This window comes from Argentina silus (genome assembly GCF_951799395.1).
Source record: "Argentina silus genome assembly, chromosome: 2".
In the NCBI taxonomy this organism is placed as follows: Eukaryota; Metazoa; Chordata; class Actinopteri; order Argentiniformes; family Argentinidae; genus Argentina; species Argentina silus.
In genome coordinates this window covers 16,434,324-16,456,905 of record NC_139656.1, presented here as the reverse complement: position 1 = coordinate 16,456,905, position 22,582 = coordinate 16,434,324, and the positions used below count along the sequence as shown (strand labels likewise).

Sequence of the window (22,582 nt, the reverse complement as noted above, 5' to 3'; positions counted from 1 at the left end):
AAGCCTATTTTCATTAACAAACATCCTAAGGCTCATCTTGGGGGACGATCTTTTGATAAGATACAGGAGTTTCGTTGAGACTGTGGCGGTAGAGCGCCCTCACGTGAATTGACTAACCTCCCCGCGGTGAACTTTCCTGAATACATTTCTCCCATGGAGTTATAAATAGGCAGATGAAAAAAGAAAAAAAACATTGGTTATTGCGCAAAACATGACCCACCTGCTCTACTCCACTGTTTGTGAAATGCGTTGATCCACACAATAAATACTGTATCAGATTACCAACCGAGGCCTACCATTGGCCTGAATTAAAAAATATACATTACTTGAAGGTTCCATAACGACGGGTTTATTATTATGTTAATCGTGTTCTTGACTTATTTAAACCTCGTAGACGGAGCCGTACTTGTCCATTTGTCCAGCTATTGTCCCAAATAACAGCAATGTAGTTTGCGGACGTCTTAACTTGCCATGCTGTAAGCCCTTTACATCGGAGTTTTTATGGTAATTTTTCAAAACCTCATCTGTGACTGTCACTCTTTGGATACTAATTGAAGAGAGTGGATCGTTGGACACCCATAGCACGCGTTGCCGGCTCCAGGCACTGACTTCGGGGTCGTTTGACTGAAGATGAAATGCCCTTCATTTGAACGAATTTGCAATGGCTTTTTCTGAGGACGAAAACAATTCCCCTGATGATGTCCACGGGTTCATTTAATTGTCTTATAATCGACAATCGCTCATACTGTATTCTGTCCGTTTATTAGCTTATGTGAAGTAAAACCGTAAACGCGCAGATCAAACATTCAGTAGCCTGGTACGAGTCAAATAATAATTTAATTCCTTTATTAGCCTACTATATGTGTTGTTAGCTGCTGTCGTCTTGCTCTTCAAAGCAGTGTAATGATAATTAATGTATTTCAAGCATGATACACCCTCTAGGTTTTGACGGAGAGCTTCACACCTACCCACTGGAGGAGCCGTCAGATCGTGGCGTGGGCGGCACCAGCTGTCTCTTGTTGCTTGAGCTCACTACATTGACCATCATATTGATGCACTGACTGCACTGAATAGTATAAAAGCTATTTGGCACGACGTGTGGTGGGAGGGCACACATAATGCGTATGCAGTTCCTAACACATAGATTAGACCTAGTCTAGAGACCAGGACTTTCTCCCATCACAGCCAGTAAATTAGTCGCCTACTAAAGGAGGCAGGGAGACGCTCCGGGAAACCCTACGTTTCCATGCAACGCTAGAGCATTGAACCCGCGGGCGCACGGAAGATATCGACTGTGGGCTAGATGTTTTCACAGAGAGAGGGGGATAGAGAGGAAAGATATTTGTTGGAATCACCCGGTTTAATAGTCCGTTCCAATGGAGAGATATGGGGATGAAGATGATCCGATGCAAATAAACAATCATGATAGTAGGCCTAAAGAATCTGGTAAGCTTGTTGTTTTGATGGTTGATTTGGCTTGTTTTCAAAATTGTGAAGCTCAGGTAAAAAGCGCACCACTGGTAGTTGCATAAGAATGAGTACATTTGATGTACTGTATGTATGCATAGAAAAGTACCCTACAATCATTATTTCAATTTCAATAAAAGCCCACATTAATATTTTGGGTAAGAGGATTGTTGTATTTTTTATATTATTATTATTGTTAATAATAATAATAATAATAAAAAAATACATATTAGTATTGGAAAATAGAAGCTCACAATATCGCATGACCGTCTTTCTTATGAAGAGTGATTTTACGATTTATCATGATTGCCATTAACTGTGATGTTCAAGCTTGTGAGCTTCTGTTTACCTGCCAGTGCTGAAGCGTATTCCAAGTCAAGTGTTCTGTTCACTGTGTTATACAGAGAAGCTGGACAGTAGGATACAGTAGCACTGACGGATATTCATATGTGAGCACGACTTTCTATTTAAGCATTCCTCATTGAAGTCACCTCTAACATTTTAGTCTGAAATTACAACAGCAATTATAGTAATGAAGATGGAACGTGGTTGTCAATAATTATAGTGAATTGTGGTTATTCTGATTGGTTGTTGATAGCATTTAACAAGAATAATATGAGGAAGAGCGTGACTGTGGCAAGGTGTTCTATTGATAAGCAGCCCACAGACAGCCTCAGAAATTTCCATCTAATTGGCTAACTTCCTCATGTTGCATTTGTTTCACCATCACAGATTCACTCTAGCTCTCAATAATGGATATGTGTGCATCAATCAGTCAAATGAACTTGTTAAGTCAAAACAACAATCATGTTTCACAGTTATAAGGCATTTAGTGACAATCAATATATCCATGTTTACTGAAAGAAGAAAAACAAAACTTGATTGAATACAGTAGTAACAGTCAATCTTGCAATGCATTTTCCTCTTACCCCATACAGCACATAGCACAACACCGGTTCGATTGAATGGATCTTTCAGTGTATTTATATAATACTGTAGTCCATATTACGCTCCTGTTCATTTAATTTCAGCATTTTCCTACTAAAGTGCACCCAAGGGCCCTTTTTCATAAAAGGTTCATCACAAGGACCTCAATCAGAATCTTTGATGGTCAGGCTGTCCTTAGCCTCCGGTGCTATAGTGTGCTATAGTACTGAAACAATATTGTTGTGAATCATTTCCAAAGAATAGGCAGATTCTTGATGGTGTCCCATTGTTTCCCCTCTAAAAGCTATGCAGATATTGCATGCATAAACAAACAATTGCACATTTGTTTGAATATTTCTATTAAAAAGGGTAAAATAAGCCAAATCAGGGATTTCCTATCAAAGACCAGTTACTGCATGTTGAATAGGTACATTCAGTATCTTACCAATTTATAGAAATATCCTCATACAGGTATATGTGGGATGACATAAATTCAAATCCAAGCCATAAACGGGTACATTTAGCCTTTAGGCTATGGGATATTCATGGACCACATTGACACTTCTGGCACTTTTCCACTAGAGACCAGGTCCCACTGCAGACATTTTTTTGGGCCCAAGCACTGGTGATTTTGTTTGTGCGTTGTGTTTCCACCACCCAGGTTAATTCTGAGGACTTGGGGAGAGCAGGGAGGAGCAAACTCAATGTCGACAGAAATGCATGTCACCCTCAATCCAGCATGACTACTTGTTGAAACAATAAATGAAACAATGAAACAATAAATCTGTCAATAATTAGGGGCTTTTTTGGGGTCTTTCTCAGAGATGGAAACACAAAGTCTGAGGCTTTGGGCCATGTACCAGTGCCAAAAGTGACAGTGGAAAAGCGCCACAATGCTTTTTGATGAGCCTTTTGGCTAGAAAACTCACATTCTCAGCATTACTCAGCATTCACACAACATTTGCATACATCATGTGGAGTGCAATGTCTCAAAGAAGCACAGGTGAGATTCTCAGCAATGTAGTCAAGATGTCTAATAGACATCTCATGTGTAAAGTGATTTACCATTATTATCTGACATTACCATGGAGGCACTAAGAAATGAATACCCACAGCACGTTGGAAGCTTTCCTTCTAGTGTCAGCCAAGATCTTTGTCAGAAGAGACACATGGTGAGACCTCATGTTTCTCATATTGTTCATCTGGGAAGCATTATCTCAGCACCACCTGACCTGGACGATATACAGGAGCACACATTTCTCCCTCCATTACTTTGACAGGCAGAGCTGTCTGTGTCGAGCTGTTGCACCCCCCTGCCTATACGAAGCCATTCAAACGGTTTCAGTTGAACATTCTGGGATCAGCACTGCAGTCCTGTATGGTGTTTTTGCTAGGGGAAATACTGATATTGTAGGAGATGTAGGTTCTGTTTTCACACTGACTGACTGCATTTGCTTGTTGTTTTCTCACAGTATCAACATGGCTCATCTGTAGCTTTATATACAGCTTCATGTGAATGCGGATTCATGCATGGGCTTCCGTCTTACTTTATCATGCACATTTTTACCCTGAATATGATTATAATTTATGTCTATATAGTCATAAACCATTAACCCTTCTGCTCCATACTAATCTTGATCTCTATCCTTCCCCCCACAGGTTCGCCCCTAGGTAAAACCTTCCTAGTACATAACTGCTTGGGCAACCTCCTCCCTGAGTTGGAAGAACCAGCCGGGACCATGAGGAGGAATGACAATTACATGCCTGTGTCTGCCGATGAGAAGGGACCAGACATGGGCAACACTAAGAGAGATTGTGATGACAGATATGCGCAGTATGACTCCATTGTAAGTTGTCTCCACCTTATTGGAAATTCAGAATCCTTTCCCTTTCTTCTTTTGCTTATGATCAAAGCTTTTGATTAAGTAGTAATGGGATTGTGTGAACTACTGATGATCTATCTAGTCTTTAGGGATCTCTGTTTTGAGATTCTGTAATATTAACATAATGACCTAATTATGATGATTATCTGTGTATAATTACTGTGTAATGATAAACAATTCACAACAGACCCATAAGTACAAAAAAATAATGAATTCTCATAGAAAGTCGCCCTCATGAGGGCTATTGAGGGTCAAAATGTCAGTGTTGTGGTTGTATTGTTTCTGTCCCATTACTGTGAAGACTCTATAAGGTCAAACATGGGGCTATGTGTATAATGGTCCAGTGAGCAGTATTGGCAGTAGTAGTCTGGTTCCACTTAATCACTAACATAGTGGAGTAATTTAGTTGATACAGCTATAAGCATTCAAAGCAAGTCAAGTCTATTGAACACAGCATTAATTGATCATGATGTCTGGGGATATATTGCTGCTAAAACAGACACCCATTGATTTGCTTTTGTGAGGATGGGACTTGAAATAAGAATGATAAATCACATAAGATATCTGCTGAAATAGCTCTTACATACGTATTCGTTACGATCGTAAAATTAGGTAGTAGTGTTGTTCAGCTAATACTTATTGAACCATACTTGTGAACCTATGAATATGAGGTTGAATCCCATCCCTCAGGATGTTGCTGTGTTTGTGAATCAGCAGGAAAGTTAAATCATGGACTTGCTCAAGTAGCTGTTCAGCCATAAAGGTTGATATGCAAATTTGTGAGCTACTGTATTCATGCCTCTCTAGATTAGGGCGCCTTTGGCTGAGTAATAACAACATTGATATGCATGCTGCCTTTGCTCTGCTCGCAGGAGCTTCGTACTGTAGGAGGTGGGTGGTTGAAGGAAGTACACTGGATCTCTCAGTTCCTCTATCTGAAACACTGCTCCATTGGTTGTTGATACCGTACCACATCCCTATTCTTTCTTTGAGAAGTGACCTTTGCTGTGGCTTCCTGCTCTGAGGGGGTTAAAGCTTGCTGTCCAGTGGGATGGTTGTAGAGGGATTTCTCTCCAACAAAACCTCTATGTTTCTCTATCAAATGTGTTTTTTTCTGTAAGACAAAAATGCCCTGTGTGTATTCTGAAGGGATACTCAATTTAGGATGGAAGGATTGTAAGCAAACAGCTGTAATTGTAGAGCAAATATTGTGTGTAGTGTTATGATATCAGATAATGGAAAAATAGAGGTGGGGCATTTAATTTGCATTAACACATTAAACACATGAAACTGATCTGTCTAACTATGTGTAACAAATAAAGTTGAAATGTAATAAATTGGAAAAGGAAGGAGAGAAATTTAAAGATATCTTTTAATTTAAAAACGAACTGTTTTGCAAGGCGGGAATTATGCTTTGTATGCAGCGTTGCAGCATTTAGCATTGTTTTTGTGAGTTTTCCCTGAGGAGTATGATTATTTCAGGGTCAAGGTTGTAGTGTGTGTTTATAACATGTTCAGCAATATAGCCTATAGCTAGCCTTTTCACATAGCCTTAGCTAAAATCATATACATTTAATTTCACAAGGTCAGAGAGGTCATTTTTGGGGGAAAAAATGCATGCGTCACTGAGTCCTCATCTCCTCAAAAACAAGATTTGATTCTGGTAATTGAGAGTTTAAACTAAAACATTCCATTTAATTTGCAGCCATACTGACCAATTTGCTCCCATATCTAATCTCACACTAGATTACTAACACTAACATAATCAAACAAGCGTTTTTAGTTTTTAGGTCACAGACAAAGACAAATACAAATAATAGTTAATGTGTTATTATATGGTCCTCTTTGAGTGTTACTGTCAAATAGGATGTAGTTGTTATGGTCACTGGTCGTCAGCTATGCACTCATGACTAAGATTAGGGCATGTCGTGTGACACTCACCGGCCGCTTTATTAGGTACACCTTGCAAAGAACTACATCCATATGATTTAACAATCTGTCCAATCCTGTGGAGAACTTGTGCATCTGGTACGCTGCCCTGGCTGTGCACTGATTTTCCTCAGATGAAAGGGGCTCTGACTGTCCACTTGGCTAAAGCTTTTGTGGGAGTTTTTTTTAATCCATCCAGCTCTCTCTCTTCAGCTCCTGAACTCCCTCAAGCCAGAGGATGCAACGATGCCCTCGAGCCCTTGTTTCCTGGACGGCCAGCGGCGGGTGGACTACGTCCTCACCTATAACATCCAGAAGCCCCACAGTATGAGCCGCCAGTCATCCCGCTTCGGAGACTACTCCATCCTCAGAAGTCTCCGGCGCAGCCTGAGCATGAGGCGCAGCCGGGCCACGCCCCCGCCCAAAGAAGACCCCGAGATCGCTGCCCAGGAGCACCGCCTCGACTACCACGAGGATGACAAGCGCTTCCGCCGGGACGAGTTTGAGGACAACCTCAGGGAGATGGGTCTGGAGCTAGAGAAGGATGAGGAGGTGAGGTAGTGGTGTTTAACTGCATCTAACTTTTAACTTTATCCAACTGTTTGGAAAGGGAAATTCTCAACAGCAGAAAATGTCAAAAATTCTTTCTTCTTTGGTTTCACCTCCCTTCTGATGTACTCTTTCATTGCATGCCAGACAAGCTTGATGGGGTTGATGTCAGGAGACCTGTGTGTGAAATAAAATGTCATGCCAATTGATTTCAATACATAGTTTTTAATTGTTTACAATACATTGTTTTTAAACAACAGAAACATATCAAGGATTGTGTCTTTAAAGCTCATTCCCTCATTTGCGATGCAAACTCTGGCCGCGGTGTGCTTCAGAAAATTGTAACACATTTTAACATGACAGCAATAGCTGTAGGGCCTGTTTACAATTCTAATCCATGAAATTGGGCCTATTAGAAATGCATTTCTAATGCAATAGGCTAGGGGTGCATTATTTTGAGAGCTTTGACTCAGCACGAATCGGATGGGACCCCAGGGGTTGGGTCTCGTTCGAATTTAGAATTAACTGAAACAATGGTGCAGCTGTCTGGCCAAGGTGGGCAGGCGCATGGCAGGGTACCCTTTGTCAATATTAACCCCCGAAAACAGCAAGGTCCCAATCCCGAAAACCAAAAATGATCGCTCCCCTCTGCAATACATGTAATCTTAATAAGGAAATTAGCCTACCATTGGTTCTGTAGTAGCCTACTCACACAAATTACATTGGTAAAGGAGACACATGCAACACGATTGCTGCAAGAATAAACACCTGTTTACTGTGAGAATGCCATCGTTGACAAATTCATATGTTAAACATGACCTGTATGTAAGGAGATAGTGTCATTAGAGAGAGGATGAGCACTGCAGAATAATAACAATCTTACAAAGTGATTTCATCCCTGTCTGATCCCTCTTGTTGCTTTCTTTGAATTTAGGATCAACATACTTTCCTTTAAGCCTTCGTCCATGAATGAGGATTTTTTTATCAAAATAGAGAACCCAAGAATAGAATATTGGCAAGTTTGTCTCTGCTTGATATTACACTGCAGTGTGCAGTCTGCTACAGTGTTCTCAACAGACGGGTCAGAACCCTCGAGTGGGCTGAGAGGTGTGAGGAACTGGGTCGACAGGAGTGTATAAGAGGGCCTTGCATAACCATTGTTTTTTACAGGAGATTGTGGAGAGAGAACTTATGTCTCTCTACTGTATATATTAGACTATTATACACTGTTTTGTTCAAGTGGATACAGCAGTGGATAGCCTTTGGCTGAGTAACAGAAGAGAGAGTGTTTTAAAACAATGTCATCAGGGACAGTGCTGAGATGTAAAGTAGTGATTACCGATGCTAGTATTGCAGTATTTTCAGATGTGATGGAAATTACAGTAGCTGCATTGAACTTAAGCTTTTTCTGGGGGTTCAGATTTCATCTCAGAAAGGGGAAAAAAAGAGGCAAAAAAGCAGACATAATATACACTTCATAACATTTGGCTTAGTCTTTTGGTGGATATTCCTGCCCTACTTTGTTTTCAGCATCACATTATCTATGTTTCTAGACCAAAATCCCTGGGATTGGCTTCCTGAAGATCCATGCTCCCTGGAATGTCCTCTGTCGGGAGGCAGAGTTCATGAAGCTCAAGATGCCCACCAAAAAGGTAAAGGCCTTTTTGTGGCTCACTCTATCAGTTAAATTAAGAGTCTGTTGATGCACTAGTTCTCTTTCAGTCGAGTCGGTTCGACCCCTCACTATGGGACACACACTGTGTTTACCTATTTGCTGAAACCCTATTCAGTCACGCCTGTACAGGCTGAGGATGCTTGCAGGCATGTATCCTAGTGGCCAGCAATGCATAATGTGCTCATTTATTCGTTCCACTCTTCACTCGCTGACTGTCCGAAGCTTACTGTAGTGCATTTACAATGGCTAGCTAGCAACTTAACTTAACTGTTCCTATGATTCTCCTGGGGCGTTAGGTTGTCTCTACTCAAACCCTACGGTTTCAGCTTAACATTCGCTGAAGAACTCAGTAAGCCAAGTTTGAGGGTTTTCACCTTGTTCACACCTGCTTCTCTCCAAGTCAGCACGCTAACACAAGAAGGTTGATGGGTAACTTGGTGCTCACAATTCCACTGAATTGTTTAAACTTCCTAGCTTGGTTATCTGATGTTCTTGAACGCGGGGTCAAGTACTTGAAGGGTGTAACGCCTCTGAGGGTGAGGCTCTGCAGGACTCCTCTGGAGATGCCCCCTTTGTCTCTTTCTCCATTGGTTAAGGCTGGCAAGGAGTTGAATGAGGGAGACGACGAAGCCAGCTATCTGGCTGCACCTCCAACACAGAGTTCTCCGATGGGGATGGAGATGACGGTGCTGATCCCCCTCCCTTCTGCCCAATCCTCTACAGGGATATGGGAAGTGCATGGTGAAGTGCCTCTCCTTCTTACAGGACCTGCTCACTAAGGGCAAAGCCTTCTCCACAGTGAAAGGCTAGCTGGCTGCCCTCTCAGCGTGCCATATAGGTTTTGATGGGACGACTCCTGGGGCGCACCCCCTTGTCTGTCATTTTTAGGGAACGTGCTGCCTTCGTCCAGTCTGGGACCTGTCTCTGGTTCTTGAGGCGCTCACTAATTCCAACCCAAGATGACATCAAGTTGACATCAAGATGTTGTCTTAAGCTGACTACACACTGCGCGATATAGGAGAAAGTTCCATCTCAAGATGTGTGGCTTTCACACATAATGACTATACCTTAGAACATCGGGCATGAGTGGAAAGCGCATTCGGTGCAATCAAATATCAAAAATGTTTTGATTTTGCTCAGGAGGTCACTGATCATCGCACGTTTTCAGAGAACCTTTGATACTACCTGAATTTCATCCCTGATTTGTCCCGAACTTCCTAGGAAGTTCTCATAGTGTCTCAATCAAGGAATTCGGGGTCAATTTTGTGTAGTGTGTACACCGCTTTACAAGACTACACTGTTGCTTGCCCTGGCCGCAGACAATCATGCGAGTGACTTGCGTGCGCTATCGTACCCAGTTTGCCCCTGGCCACACTAAGGTTTCAGTGTGGCCAGGGGCCATTTCCATTCCCCGCCCTTCTCCTCTCTGGAGCAGGAGCATATCAACACCCTCTATACAGTACACACTCTGCGTGTTTACATGGTCAGGATGGCGTCGTTCAGGGTCTGATCAGTTGTTTGTCTGCTTTGCAAACCCTGCCAAGGGAAGGGCTATGTCTTCACAGCGCTTCTCCCATTTATTGTGGGGGCCATTGTTGAGGCTTACAATTGTTGTTGCAGCTCCCTGTGGCCATCCTGATGCACTCCACCCATGAGTTGGCAGCGTCATGGGCCTTATTCAAGGGTGTCTCTGTCTCAGAGATGTGTGCTGCAGCTAGTTGGGCTTCTCCACTTACCTTTCAAAGGTACAAATCTTTGTATCCATATGTTGTGTTGCGGGGTCCCAGAGTGAGGGGTTGAACCGAGTCAAGTGAAAGAGAACTAGGGGTTGTGAATGTAATCCAGGTTCTCAGAAGGAGCTGAGGGAGACCCCTCACCTCATTGACCCTCTCGTGCTGAGCTTGTGAAGTGGATAGCAGAATAGATTTGTGCGCTATGCATGAGCCTTTATACACTCGGAACTAGGCGGGGCTATGTGCCTGCAAGTCTCCTCTGCCTGTACAGGCGTGATTGAATAGGGTTTCAGCAAATAGGTACACAGAGTTGTATAGTGAGGGGTCCATAGTGAGGGGTCTCCCTCATCTCCTTCAGAGAAACCTGGGTTACATTCATAACTCCTAGTTTCTTAAATCGTATTCTCCTCCTTTTCCTTTTTTATGCAGGTATATGAGGTAAAGCAGGGAAGTAATCTGGTGGAGAAGATCAATCTGTTCATCCACAAAGTGACGGCGCCACTGCATCCTAAAGTGGAGCCCAACAGGCCCCAAAGTGTCAAGCCTCTGTCCCACCCGTTTTCCAGGGAGAAGCAGCACCTGTGAGTACACTAGCATCACTGAGTCCTGCTTGGTTCAGTGGTTTAGACAAAATAGACTATCTGACACATGATAGTAGATACTGGTTAGTTCAAAAGAGACTATTAAGTATGTTCTGACATGTGATCAACGAGATGGAGCTGAAAGCTTGGGTTTTGGCTACAACTATCCTACCAATTGGTAATAAAATGTTAAATGGGGTTATAAAAGTGAAATATGAATAATACAATAGGACATACAGTGCCCTGTGTAAGTAATGGGACAGTGAAGCATTTTTTCTTCTTTTGGTTCTATACTCCAAAAACTTTTTTTAGGCACTTTTGTCTAAAATCTTATTATCAGGAAATTGTTCAATTGGATTTAAATCTGAAGATTGACCTGGTCAGTCAAGAACTTTCAACTTTTTGGCCCTGAAAAACTGCCTAGTTGCCATGGCAGTCCAAATCTGTCCAAGACCCTTTTCCAGACCTCTGCAGGCTCTTTAGGTACTTTTGAGCAAACTGTAACCTGACCATTCTTTTTGAGGATAACTAGTGGTTTGCACCTTGCAGTGAAGGCTCTGTAGATCGGCATATTCTGCAGATGATAGTCTCTGACATATTCACACCTACCTCCTGAAGAGTGTTCCTGATCTGTGGGACAGTTGTTTTCCGTTTTTCCTAACTATGGTGAGCATTATATGGTCATCCACTGTAGAAGTCTTCCTTACCAGGCCCACCAGCCTGTTTGGGATTGCTGAGCTCACCAGTGCTTTATTTTACGTCTAGTCACAGGTTGGTAGGCACAGGGGGTGCAGGGACTTAGCTTCAAAGGTAGCAGACTGCTGAACAACGGCTCACATTGCGGATTTGATATTTCAAATTTGCATTATGGTGTTATCCGTTTATTTCTAGATAGGGGTACAGTAAACTGGAAAGAATGACCTTGTCTCAGTCATTTCCCGATTTCAGTCAGCATTCCGAAAGATGGCCACCGGAAAAACACTTACGTTCACTGAGTCTTCAAATATGCGATGTGAGTCGTCGTTTAGCGGTCTGCTACCTTTGAAGCTAAGTCCCTGCACCCCCTGTGCCTACCAACCTGTGACTAGACGTCAATAACATCCAAATGTAAAAAGTATGTGTCTAGTCATAAACCGATTAATTCAACAAACTTTTACATCCATTCTTGGTATTTTATGCATTGAGTTCGCTAGCTAGCTAGCAGCTACCCTAGACACGTTTGAAAAACCAAACCACACAGTGTTTCCTAAACATTTTAGTTTATTGATTTGACCTCAGCGAATATCGTAGCCAAGTGCTGGTGCTTGCACAGCAGCCAACATCAGTGTTTGTTGCTGTGTCTTACAGCATCATAGAACATTCACGTTAGACTAGCGTTCGTCAAAACAGTTAGCATTTTGGTCTTCAGCATACATCGTGTATGGGCATGAGAATGCGATGTTTTATACATTTACAAAAAATATATACTACCTACAAAGTTGGCCTCGATGCATTGCTCCGAGACTTCAACTGATGGGGCCCGAACACCGCATCCCAGTTGGTTGTGTAGAAATTGGTCTGACAAAAATGTCTGTATTCAGGGGATGTGTAGACATGTGAGCAGACATACAAAATGGCATCAAAATCGGTGGTCAAACGGCTGAGAAATTAGTCAAGGCGATTTGGCATTTTCATGGTACCTTGGTTCAGGCCATAACTATGCGAGCGCCAATTGCTCAATACTAGACACAGACAGCTCTCCTATGCCTGCACAAATTATGTCATGGAACACACCTGACTAACCAGAAACCCCTGTCAAGGCAATTGGCCCATTACTTTTGGTGCCCTCAAATAGGGGGAATAGCCAACAGTATGTATACAAAGTGGTGTCATTTCGAAAAATTGAAACCAATATGTACACATGCCATCAAATAAAAGCTGAGAATCTCTACTTTAACCACATAGTAATGTTTGTAAATCCAAACATTTTGGAGTGTAGAGCCAAAAGAAGAAATGCTTCACTGTCCCATTTCTTATGCAGGGCACTATGCGTTGTGTAATGCAATTTAGAACAATGTTAGCAGGTGGAAAGAATATCAGTAATAGACCTACTGATTGTGGTGTTATGAGAGATTTGAGTTAGTGAGCTACTGTGTATATGCTATTATGATCTGCAGAAGATCTGATTATATATTTATGTAATATGCTGCAATCTACAATTATTCACTTTGCAATAGGTGCAATACCCCATATTGTAAATTAAATAAATAAATAAATGGAATTGAAATGGCTGTGCTACCCCCGCAGCCTTCACCATTCAGGTGTCCTTTGTCATTTTGACATGGCTAATGGCACTACTGTGCTAGATGGAAATAATATAGAGGTGCTTTGAACAGCCAAGATGTTAGTGGAAAATCATCTTTGCTGTGATTCAAATCTTTCCTCTAATACTGTCGGGGAGGGTTACAGATATGGAGATATCTGCATTTGGATGTGAGAACCAACACATTTTGTACTGTATGAAAGGTTCGATATTTGAAAGTGTTCAGAGCAAGGCTCGTAAACAAGCATAGTTTTATTCAAGAGAGTGGGCACAGAGGGCAGGGGCTATTTTGAGCTCCTGACTCCCTGTGAAGGTCCCTGTGTAGGCCCTGTTAACTAACACAAGCTACCAAGAGATGCTCAAGCATCTTCTCCCTGTTATCACCCTATCTGTCTGGTCTAGTAGCTAGTGACAATATGGCCCATGAAAAAACATCTGGAAAGGACTTTTTGCATTCCAGATACAGTAAGCTACTTGCGACTGCAAATAACTGCAAAACTTTAGTTTAAAGGCAGTTACTGTTACATACTGTCATGATATCTGTATGCCTGATTGCACAGTACTCTCATGGTAGAAGGCTTAGCCCTAGAAAGAAACCTCTTACACAAGGCTGTGTTTTGCATTTACAGGTTTGATCTCTCAGACAGAGAGTCGTTCTTCGACAGCAAAACCAGGAGCTCTATAGTAAGTACTGCATGACTGATCAATACAACAGTGCTTCACACCACTACGAAATTAATTATCTGTTTTTCTAATTAAGGTCTTATTGGATTCTACACCACAATCAAGCTAGATGTTATTTTCCCTTTGAGGGCTTAATCTTTACCTCTCACCAGAAACATCAATAAGAAGCTAAATGGGTTTGGAGATGGCTTTGCAAGTTGAAAAGAACTTGTCTACCAGTGCATGTCACATTTTATCTTTCTATGGTCAGGTGCAAGAGGTCTATTTTATTTCAGGCTTCATGGTGCAACACAGAATAATTGCCCTTTTTGAATTTAATTATTACAGTACACCCCAGTCATAAAAGCATCCAGGCTGAAAAACTCCAGATGCATTCTGGGATAAAATGTTGATTACAATACACAGTTTATTGTGTGTTAGACGTTTCCAAAGTTCTCCAGTTATACAAGCCTTTACACTACTACGAAACTGCATTTCGTTGTCTCTGTACTTGTACTCTGCACAATGACAATAAAGTTGAATCTAATCTAATAATCTAATCTAACTAGTCTTTTCTTCTCACCCATATAGGTATATGAAGTGCTGAAACGCACAAGGTGTACTAGAGCCAAATACACCATGGGTAAGCCATCTCCCCCTCTCTCTATAAGGCATACTTGCTATGAAGTGAATATTATATTGTTTTACCCTAAAAATTGACAATAAAGCTTTTGAACTTGAATATGTGTATGCGGTATACAAGTGTGAATGTAGTTTAAGACCATTACAAAATACAGACAAGACTTGCTCCCCAGTAATACAGTAGACCAATATTGTCAAATCAAAATGAATAGTATTGTTTTTTATTTTGTAGAGTAATAAACCTCTTCAAAATGACTTTTACAGGAATCACAAGTCTTCTTGGCAATGGCGTTTACACCTCTGCATACCCTCTGCATGATGTGAGTATATTATGACACTCATCAATACACATACATTACCAACAGCAGTTTTACCCTCAGGTTCTGGTATTCTAAGTATTGAAACAGTGCGTGGTGATTTTGTATTGCAGGGGGATGTCGACGGCATGTACGCAGAGGCTAATGACAGAAAGGTGAGAGGAGTTAATTATCATGTCAATAAGCAATCAATCAAACACTAAGTACAGAGCCCAATCTATTATATGTGTAGCTAGCTGTGAATACATTAAATTGTCATGCAACATTTGCATCTGCTTTCTTTAGGGACAGAGAAAGTCCAATGGATAAGGGAAAGAGTATGCTCAGGCACTATTCTAAAGCTGTCTGAACACAAGTCTACAGCAACAGCGGGGGGGAAAAAGCTCTCTTGGATTTCCCATAGTTATCCTGTATGTGTTGAAAGTGTCACCATGGCAACCGTATTAATCCCATCTCCTCCATCCTAGAGCGGTGTAGGAGCAGTCTGGTCAAATTGGAGTGATTTATTGTGATTTACCCTGAGAAAATGGCAAACCTCAGAGAAAAAAATCCAATACCTTAGCTACTGTATGGTGGAATAACTTGGTTTGGTCAGAAATGGCCTGTGTCATGGTGCACACAATATATTAGAGAGTCTCTTTGTCTATAGTGAGTCACAGCCATCACCTAATTGTTTTGCTACATGGAACCTCTGTTAGGGAACAGTGCAGTCAGGGTGGGAGACAGACAGACAGACACAGATAGCCATTGTCCTGTAATGAGTCTCTGACTGTGATAGGCCCATCAGATGTCCTTTCCCTTAAGAGCATGACATTTTATTAGTAAAATATCCTGGTTGACAGGAATAGGGATTCCAGGATATGACAGAGCTGCCTTAGGCTGCAGTGATTAACACGCGCACACACAGCGGATACAGCTCTGCTTTCAGGTGAGAGCCATTGATATAATATCTTCTAATCCTCTCCTAACAGAAACTCTGAACTGCACTGATGTGGATTTCAAGTGCTTATGCCCACCATGAGGACTATCCAGATATCATAGTGGTTGAGGATGAGCTTGTCCCCCCACCTCCTCTCCTACTCTCAAATGGTGTAGAGAGCGGAGACTGCAGCACCCTACATTCTGTCCCTATGCTTTAACGACACACTGCTACCGTATACTTAATCACACTCTGCATGCTTTGCCTTGGGCAAATCCCATGCTGCACTATATCATTGAGATCCCAGCACAGCTGTGACGCGTAATGGCCAAGCGGTATTTCATGTTCTGTTTATAGAAGGGCTTAGTGTTGGACACCTAATTTCCGTTTTTCTGGTATTCAGTGTTACCATTTTCAAAATGCATTCCCCTTTCATCATCATTGTCAGTTTAATCATTAATACAAATTATTTACCAGTCCATCTATCTTTCTCTGTTCTACAAAAGAGAACTTCTGAAGGCAGATAAGAAGCAAGATGAGAGGGTATAATTGCCATATCTGACACAGTTTCCATTAGCACTGAATGGTCAATGTATCCAATATTGTCCATCGTGGGTTCCCTAGTGTTCTGTGTTTTATTGATTAAACCTATTTTCTATTACTATCTTCATAGCTCCTGTATGAGGAATGGGCCAGTTACAGTGTCTTCTACAAATACCAACCCATAAGTCTAATCAGGTAAGTGACTTGCTTAAACTGGCATACAGTATGATGAAATAGAGAGAGGTATTGTGCATGCTTGAGATACTCTGAGGGAATCCTGTCCAATAATAATGCAATACATACAGTTCAAAGTTGTATTGTCATATTACTGTCTGTACTGGGATATAGGAGAGTTTATGACAGTACAATTAAATTCTTAATTGTATCCCTCCTCTTTGCAATAACACATGAGAGGGAGGGTGTGCTATATCATGGATATTGGAACTGCTGTACTTGAATATGTTTGATTACTGTTTTACCAAAGTTACTTTCAGGAACATATGTGACAATCTTTGCGAACACTTGAGTGCTCCATGACAATTCTGACAGACAGCTGAAGGCTTACCTTGGCAATTTCACAACGCAACGCAATATAAGCACCATGGACAGCGGTTATGAATGATTGATTGGTATCACTACGGACAAAACATTATTTTGCATTATTTGCTTTTTGGCCTGTGGTTTAGATAATTTCATTGAAATTGATGCAATCCTATGGTTTATTGAAATGATAGAGAGGACATGAGATATGGCAAAGAACAGGCTATTAAGTTGTTATTTAAAGCCTAATGATGATGATGAGATTCCAATTTTTATATTTTACTATCCAGAAGGACTGCCTTCAAAATAAAGGTTGTGTAGCTATAGGACAGATTTCTCTGAGGAATTTCTATCTTGAATTGAACTCCTAGATGATGTTCTCTTGGCCATTAGAGGGGTGTGATTTTGGATGTGCGTAGTCTGGACTGACTTGTAGGACTGTAGATGAAAATGTTGTATGTCATTGACTATATTTGAGCCTAGGTTAGAAGTGCTGCTGTTGATATGACCAAACCACCATAACTGAACTGTCTCCTTATTCACTCTAAACCTTTTTTGGCTCCTCCCCTCCAGGAAATACTTTGGGGAGAAGATTGGCCTGTATTTTGCATGGCTGGGGGTGTACACTCAGATGTTGATACCTGCTGCCATCGTCGGGGTCATAGTGTTCCTGTACGGCTGTGCCACTGTGGACGATGATATACCCAGGTCCGCTGACCCCCTCTTCCACATACACACTCAGTGTCCGATTCACAGATCCCAATTTAATCTATTGCAGGTGTCCAAGATCAACAAAAAAATATGATTGTTCTTGTACAGATGCATTTAACAGTTTTAGTTTCACACTGTAAACATTATTTTGTTTGGGACATGAATACATATTCTTTACTGCAAGATAAATCATCTTTTTGGTATCTGCCATCGATGGAACTGGTGCCATAGAAACACAACACGTTTGTCAAAAGCCCAGTATTGTGAGACCTGCCTTACACATTTGAACATGCTGTGATGTTTTGTTATGGCTCTTCAGGGCTTGCATGGTATTTGTAGATTTATCTGTAAGGGACCCTACCTGTGCAATGGCTGTTATCTTCACAGTCTGTTTGCCTGAGTCTAGGTGTGTCTAGAACACTGCGTCTCTCTGGCCATCAACTCTGGCCACAACAACCCCTTTACTAACCTGGAGGTGTATCTGGAACAGTATGATCAGACTCATATTTTGATCAGATATCAAATCAGGATATTTCTAATAAAATAAAAACATTTCACTGTAGTACATTCTTTCCTCCTTCACGATTGTTTTCACAGAAACCTCTGAAACTGGTCATTTGATTTCTGCCTTAAATCAGTGTTAAGCAGTTGAGATATATTTCTTTATCACTCCCCCAGCATGGAGATTTGCGACCCGAGGAACAACATCACCATGTGCCCACTGTGCGACCGTGCCTGCAGCTACTGGAAGCTGGTGACAGCATGTGGCACTGCCAGGGCCAGCCATCTCTTTGACAACCCTGCCACCGTCTTCTTTTCCATCTTTATGGCCCTCTGGGGTGAGCTGCCCTACACACACGCACACACACACACACACACACACACACACACACACACAGTTCTGTCCTCATGTCATGTCCTGCCAACACACAATGCCATCTGCCACCAACAGTAGGGGCACAGCCCTATACAGCTACAGGGACACTAGTGTCAGTTGCAATTTGGAACAGGCATTTGACTGACAATGTGTGCTCATTGTTTGGATTGTATGATAAGATGGTAGCCTGCAGGACTTACACACTGTTTCAGAGATGTTTCTCTTTTTTTACTATGAAGCTGCACAGTGTTGTGACGTACTGTAGTCATGAAGGATGAATTGTGTTTTGGTTCGTAGCGGCCATGTTCATGGAGCATTGGAAGAGAAGGCAGATGAGACTCAATTACATCTGGGACCTGACTGGCTTTGAGGAGGAAGAGGTGAGCCCATGTCCTTGTGTGATGCCCATTGTGTCACTATAAGAAGGAACTTTACATATTGAATTGATACAAAGTTCCCACAGAAAATATCCTAGTATTTAATATTCTGATGTAATGTTTAATGTTGCTGCATGTTGGTATCATTCACAAAATATTGTTGAGATTGCACAGATTAGTGATGATATTGGATATTAAATGTATACTAATTAATAAGTATTAAAAGGCCATCTACCCAGATCACATCTGTTGTGATAACAAAAAAGTTTTGTTTGTGTTTGTTGTTTTCCCTTTGTTTTATATTATGGGGTTCCCTGAAGGAGGAGCACAAGGTTTGAAACTGATTCATGTATTTAATTCTCTAAATACTGCTACAGCAGCTGTTACCTAATACTAACCAATTTCTCTTTGACAAGGTTCCTAACCCCTCCTAAATTCTCTCTCTCTCTCTCTCTCTCTCCCTTCCTTCCTTCCCTCCCACTCCCCCCTCTCCCACCCCCTCTCTCATCTCTGCTGTTAGCAAGGTGCTTCTTTAACATGCCCTCTCCTTGACCTTTTAACAGCGTAGGCAGCATCTGCTGGTGGTTGCAGAGTTGACAGTCTGCTGTTTCCCTCTTACCTACTGTACATTACCACCAGCCAGGGTGTCAGAATGTGCTACATGCTCATCTGCTGCTGTACTTCTCCTCTCTTTTGTCTGGCATGTCCAACCATGGAGCTGTCTTTCTAATTAAGAGACACTTGCTAATTAATCCTTCTCTCTCTCTTTCTGTCACAGTTACTCACAGTTAGGCCTGTTGTTGCTGTCTGCTGCATTCTACACTATAGGGATTGCTTGAACTTGTACATGAGGGTTTAGTTTTTATTGTATATAAACAGACAAGGGAATTAATTGTGCTCCTAATACCAAGTGCATGTGAAATCCGGCATCCTCTGTTACAGATATTGCCAACATTGTCATATTTTCTTGTATGATAGATACTGTATTTTCATCCTCTAAAATGAAATGATGAGAAATATTAGTGGTATATACTGCACTGCACAAAGCTAAAACACCTCATCCTTAGCAGATGACATGGTTTTGTGTGGGTGTTTTTTTTTCTGGGCACAGCACCACAGTATTGCATACTCAATAATAAGAAAAAGCCAATTTCACCCGGATGATGGCAGCTCCCCCGTCTTGAAGGAAATGTATTGGCCTTGGCTGATACTGGTGAAAAACTATGATCATTAATGTGTGTCATGTCTCCCCCAGGACCACCCGAGGGCTGAGTATGAGTTCCGCGTCATGCAGAAGACTTTGAAGAAGGAGCATACGTCTAAGGTAAACGTTCTCCCTCTCTCTCGCATGCCTCTTTTTTTTAATATCCATTAACATTGTCTGTTCACTGTATCAGTTGTTCAGTTTTCACTTGTCATATTTTGCTGCATCATTATAAGTGTCTTTTTACTCTGATGCTCCTGGGATGCTGTTACACGTGTCTTGCTCACCTTGTCTCATTCAGTGTCAGATATGGCACCACCATCAACTGGAAACAGACATTTCCTCTCTTCCCTCTCTGCAGATCAGTCTAACTCTCATTGTTATGCTGACTCATGGCTCAAGCCCCCTCCAATTTTTGTTCTTGCATGATATAACACAGTGTGAGTGACAGTCCAGGGTGACCTTTATTTTCATCTGTAACTCATTTCATGTCACCTAAGAATGCAAATCTAAACTCGGCCCCATGCATAGATGACCTATATTTTAATATCACTGCCTTCAACTCATCCTTCCAGTATAAAGAACCTGTGTCCTGGAGTTACACACATACACACACCCTTAACCGTCCCTAGATACTTAGATGCTTTCCACCTATCCCTGTCTCTATTTACAACAGTTAGCACATGTTGGCGAGCACATGGCAGGGTGGTGGTTTCTGTCTGCAGTCCTCTGCCATACATGTCAGCTTCTCTCTCCTCGCAGTCAAGTGGTTATTACATAACCTTTTTCATCTGGAAAAACAGGCTGAAATCATTGACCCACTTTGCTGTACATTGAAATGCGATTTGACAGTACATTTTTTACATTATCTGTGCTTGGTTGGAGCGCCATCAATTTGCCAGGGGTGAAAGACGCTCAGGCTTGTTGGAAAATGTGTGTCAACATTAATGACTCACTGCTGAGGTAACGATCGCTGTCAGATGTATTTGTTGGATTCTCTCACCCCACTGTGCGTATCGCTGACTCTATGTTTCAGAGTGAAAAGGTGAAACTGACATGTACAGACCGAATGCCAGCATACATGACTGCCTTAATCATGATGTTTTTTATGGTAAGTATTTTGAGTTGCCCACATGATGAGCCCCCATAGATTGTCGGTCTGTGCTATTACAGTGTGTTTGATGGCAGTGTATGTGATACAATTATTTTGTATTTACTGTAAATGTCACAAATCACTGTACAGAAACATAGCAAATGTTACTGGACATCGGAGCTAGCAGTTTCATGTGAGACATTTGTATCCTCTCATATTAGCCACTCACATGGTCAAAAGTTGTGTCTTCTCCTGTCGTCTTTGCAGGTCAGTGTGACTTTTGCCATAGTATTCGGGGTCATCCTGTACAGGATCTCCATCAAGGCGGCTCTGCACATGAGCTCCCACCCCGCAGCGCGCTCCAACATCAGAGCCACCGTCAAGACCACCGCCGCCATCATCAACCTGGTGATCATCATCATCATGGATGAGGTCTATGCTGCCATCGCCCGCTGGCTTACCACTCTGGGTTAGTCTGTCACATGCAGAAGGCATGATTTGATCAGTCTACTGTACACCAACCCTTTTAGCAATGATCTTACTGTACAGGAACTTGAAACTTGGGTTTTACTCACCCAACTGTATTTACACATTATTCACAATGTTTGTTCTTATGTGACTTTTCAATGTCAGCTATTGTAGAAAAGCTAGTTAGATTTGCAACAGTTCTGATTTGAAGCCTTGACCACTGACACTAGGCATATCCAGTGCATTAGAAGTCAGGAGATAAAAAGTATTTGTTTATTTGTTTGTTTTGTATTCTCAGAGGTGCCAAAGACAGACAAGAGTTTTGAAGAGAGGCTGATAATCAAGACATTTGTCCTGAAGTTTGTGAACGCGTTCACCCCCATTGTCTACCTAGCCTTCTTCAGGGGCAGGTTGAAGCCTTCTCTCTTCTTTTTGACAATATCCCTGTGTGCAACTCAATATCCCTGTGTGCAACTCAATATCCCTGTGTGCAACTCAATATGCCTATGTGCAACTCAAACACATACAGTATATACAGCCATCCACTCTAGATACCATATACTGTAGTTTTACCATTTGGCCTGTCTTATAAGTATGGCTTTTGACCATTACTGTATACATAAATGTTTTTAACATGCTTTGTCCACAGACTTGTTGGGCGTCCTGGAAGATATCTGTATGTTATTGGCTCCTACAGAATGGAGGAGGTAATAATATTTGTTAATCTGTTCTCATCTGATCTCATTTACCATTACCTGAAAAGCCTAAATCCATTAATTTTTTAAGGGTGTGAACATGTTGTCGAGTACATGAGTACTCTTGGACCTGGACTCATAATCGATTAGGAAAAATCCCTACTCGAAAATCTTGCGTGGCACTACTTTGACCTGGTAGATGAGGGAGAATGTTAAATGAAGCGTTTTCCTTCTCAGCTGTGAGGGAGCACAAGAGGGAGGGGCTGGTGCGATCACACATACACACACACACACACACACACACACACACACACACACACACACACACAGCACTGTGCTGAAGGAGAAAAAGGGAGGGAGAGATCTGTTCAATTTTTTTTTTTTTTTATTTGTTTTGTCAATTTTGTTATAAATGATAAAGTTGGTTTAGCTGAATGGTGCTCAGATGGACATTGATGGCAGATTGTTTACGGAGTTGGTCATTTTC

General features: G+C 41.7%; 1 protein-coding gene across 1 annotated transcript in view; it reads left to right on the top strand.

Moving 5' to 3' along the window:
* Positions 1-926: 926 nt before the first annotated feature.
* ano1a (anoctamin 1, calcium activated chloride channel a) overlaps positions 927-22,582 on the top strand; it is a gene marked incomplete at its 5' end in the record, with an annotated part of 35,268 nt that continues 13,612 nt past the window's right edge. Inside the window, 18 exons of the mRNA XM_083665179.1 lie at positions 927-1,011; positions 4,054-4,241; positions 6,420-6,758; positions 8,309-8,407; positions 10,593-10,744; positions 13,676-13,730; positions 14,301-14,352; positions 14,616-14,671; positions 14,782-14,823; positions 16,261-16,325; positions 17,244-17,378; positions 18,060-18,220; positions 18,556-18,638; positions 19,891-19,959; positions 20,876-20,950; positions 21,200-21,401; positions 21,699-21,810; positions 22,050-22,107. Of these exons, the coding sequence (XP_083521305.1) occupies positions 927-1,011; positions 4,054-4,241; positions 6,420-6,758; positions 8,309-8,407; positions 10,593-10,744; positions 13,676-13,730; positions 14,301-14,352; positions 14,616-14,671; positions 14,782-14,823; positions 16,261-16,325; positions 17,244-17,378; positions 18,060-18,220; positions 18,556-18,638; positions 19,891-19,959; positions 20,876-20,950; positions 21,200-21,401; positions 21,699-21,810; positions 22,050-22,107 (2,028 nt within the window). The remainder of the gene's footprint in view (positions 1,012-4,053; positions 4,242-6,419; positions 6,759-8,308; positions 8,408-10,592; positions 10,745-13,675; positions 13,731-14,300; positions 14,353-14,615; positions 14,672-14,781; positions 14,824-16,260; positions 16,326-17,243; positions 17,379-18,059; positions 18,221-18,555; positions 18,639-19,890; positions 19,960-20,875; positions 20,951-21,199; positions 21,402-21,698; positions 21,811-22,049; positions 22,108-22,582) is intronic.